Genomic DNA, 2,697 nt, shown 5'->3' with positions numbered 1-2,697 from the left:
CTTTAATTAAGGCTTGTCCCAGACATGAAATTGCTCAAATGACTTGAACATTTTTGTTCTACAAAGGACATTTAACACCAAATTTCAAGAAGTATCCGAGACATCCAAAGACTCAGAGTCGTTTTAAAGTTTATTCCCAGTAACTTCATGCTACAAACAGACCTAAAACATCCCTCCTTCTGAATGGCCCCGCCTTACCTGATGACCTAATGAAGTGGGTCAATTATGATTACTGGCTTGGGGTAATTTGGGTTATTGTCCCAAGTCCCAGTGAAAACTCAGAAATGTAAGATGGAGTTGTGTATTCTCGGTCGAAATGGGACTCACCATAAAAGACTGTCAAATCAAGCTCCAATTTTCCCTTTAAAAAATGTGCTGTGTACTGCTCTGTGATACATCTGGGAGAGTTAAGAGTCAGTCCTGAGAGGTCTCATCACAAAGGGAATCATTTTTTTTTCTTTTCTTTTTATGGTATCTTTATGAGGCGATGGATGTTAGCGGTATCTATTGTGGTGATCACTTCACAATATGTGTAAATCAAACCATCATGCTGTTCCCCTTTAATTTATACAGTGACATATGTCAATTATGTGTCAATAGAAATGGAAAAAACATGCTGTGTAATCATATATTTTCAATGTTCATTATGAAATTATATGGTATGCTGTGGTTTGAAAATAGCTAATTTAGTGTTGGGGGATAGTTTATTTATGTGTGAACGCTATGAAGTTGAGAGGCTACACAAAAATGCCTAAGAAGCTACTTAAAAATAACATTAATACATAAACAAGAGTTTGAAACAAAGGAGTTTGTAGGAAGTCTGATAATGGCATCCTAGCCTACTACCTCTGAGGATGACTGCCTTGATTGAATTCTCACTTTCTACGGTGGAATATTAACGATTCCAGTCTAAGATATTCATTGTGTTCATGACAGGTCTCTGTTTACCGGAAAATTAAGCCTGGACTGGCGTTATCAATTATTTTAATAGATTCCCTTTGTTAGATTATGGTCTGCTATAACATGTCTCACAAACACCTGGAAACCTTGTGAAAACACAGTTTCCTGGGCCCTGACTCAGAGTTTCTGATTCAGTGAGTCTCAGGTAGGACTTGAGAATTCCCGTTTCTAACAAGTTCTCCAGTGATGCTGATGCTGATGCTGATGCTGATGCTGATGCTGCTGGTCCTTGGGCTACACTTTGAGAACCATCTCTGTAAGGTGTAGGAAAAAAGTAAGTAGGAAATTTTAAAAATGTTTAATTAAATAATAACTTTAAAAAGGATGAATATATACATGTGTGTTTATGAATTTACTGTATGTATAGATTTATATACATAAAGTGAAGCTTTGGATTGTTTCTCTGTTAGGCGTCACATGAGAATGACTAGAAATGTATTTCTATCCAATCTGGAGGGTAGGCTTCAGACGGCCTGACTTCAATACCCACAATTCTCGGTAAAGGGCGCCTCCTACAGGCAGCCTCATGCGGGAGGCTCCTGGAGGGGGCGGGCAGTGGGGATGCATTAGGTAGGTGAACCATATGAAATCACCAAAACATGGACAAATTTCTGCAATTTCACATGGTTCAACCTAATATATACTCACAGAGAGTTAATGACTTTCCTGATCATACCACGTCGAGATGTATAGTCCACAGAGTGGGCGAGTATGTGTGCGCGTGCGCACGTGTCACACGCCAATCTCATTTACGGTGCAAGGGTCCACTCACCTGGGGCACTGGTCGTTGGGCGTCACGCTCCCCGCCAGGCTCAGCTCCGGGACCAGTGTGGGCTCCCCGGGCCTCCTGCCCTGGGCTGCTCTCTCCCGCACCTGCTGCTCCATCACTGCCGGGTCGATGGGCTCCGGGGGGACCGGCTTCACAGGCTCCTCCCGGGGATACGGCTCCTCCATCTCCTCATCCAGATGCTCTTCGACTGCTTGTTTCTTTTTCTTCTTCCTGGCCTTCTGTTGGGTAAGAGGCGACCTTATGTGAAACAGGAACTTTGAAATTTCATATAAGAGCAGTTTTCTGAATCAGATACACCTGAGTGCAGACCCAGCTCCACCTCAACCAGCTGTATGCGCTCAGGCAGATCACTAAGCCACCTGACCTCTCCCTGCCTCAGTTTTCTCATCTACAAAATGGGGACGATCATAGGAAACACCTTCCAGGGCTATTGAAATGGGGTAATGCCTGTAAAGCACTTATCACGGTGCCTGGCCCCTCGAAAGGGCTTAAAAAATGTTAGCTAATCACGTGATCATTAATATCAGTTCTAAAGGGTCAAGACACATCTTAAAGTAAAATAAAGGCTGTGAGCACAACTGGCATTGCAGGTCACCCTGATCTGTTACTTATTGCCCTTAGACTCAATTTTGCAGGGTCATGTGGACAAGTCACGTGGTTTTCTGAGAGACATCCGGAAGCATCAATGCCCTACATTCAGTGGGATAATGCGTTGTAAATGTTTGACACATACGTGAGTGATTGCTACGTTATTACTCGTTGGTTCACTCGAATGGCCACAGACTGATACCAGAGAACTATCTATGGAAAAAGCCGCTCTGGGATCGGCTAGCTCGGTGGTCTTTTAAACAAGTGCGTTAGCTATTTCATTCATTCGTTCTTTTGTCCCCTAGCGAGGGGGCAGGGAGGGAGACAGAGGAGGGGTAGAAGGGGACGCCAGTCGGCTT

The 2,697-nt window shown here is 43.5% G+C and overlaps 1 protein-coding gene across 1 annotated transcript in view; it reads right to left on the bottom strand.

The window, feature by feature from the left end:
* The window catches only part of CC2D2A (coiled-coil and C2 domain containing 2A), a 117,900-nt gene that overhangs the window by 55,689 nt on the left and 59,514 nt on the right, over positions 1-2,697 (bottom strand). The window contains exon 16 of the mRNA XM_023533927.1: positions 1,732-2,032. Within this exon, the coding sequence (XP_023389695.1) occupies positions 1,732-2,032 (301 nt within the window). The remainder of the gene's footprint in view (positions 1-1,731; positions 2,033-2,697) is intronic.

The sequence above is a fragment of the Pteropus vampyrus genome, unplaced genomic scaffold, assembly GCF_000151845.1.
Source record: "Pteropus vampyrus isolate Shadow unplaced genomic scaffold, Pvam_2.0 Scaffold5, whole genome shotgun sequence".
Taxonomy (NCBI): Eukaryota; Metazoa; Chordata; class Mammalia; order Chiroptera; family Pteropodidae; genus Pteropus; species Pteropus vampyrus.
This window is presented reverse-complemented; position numbering and strand designations above follow the sequence as displayed.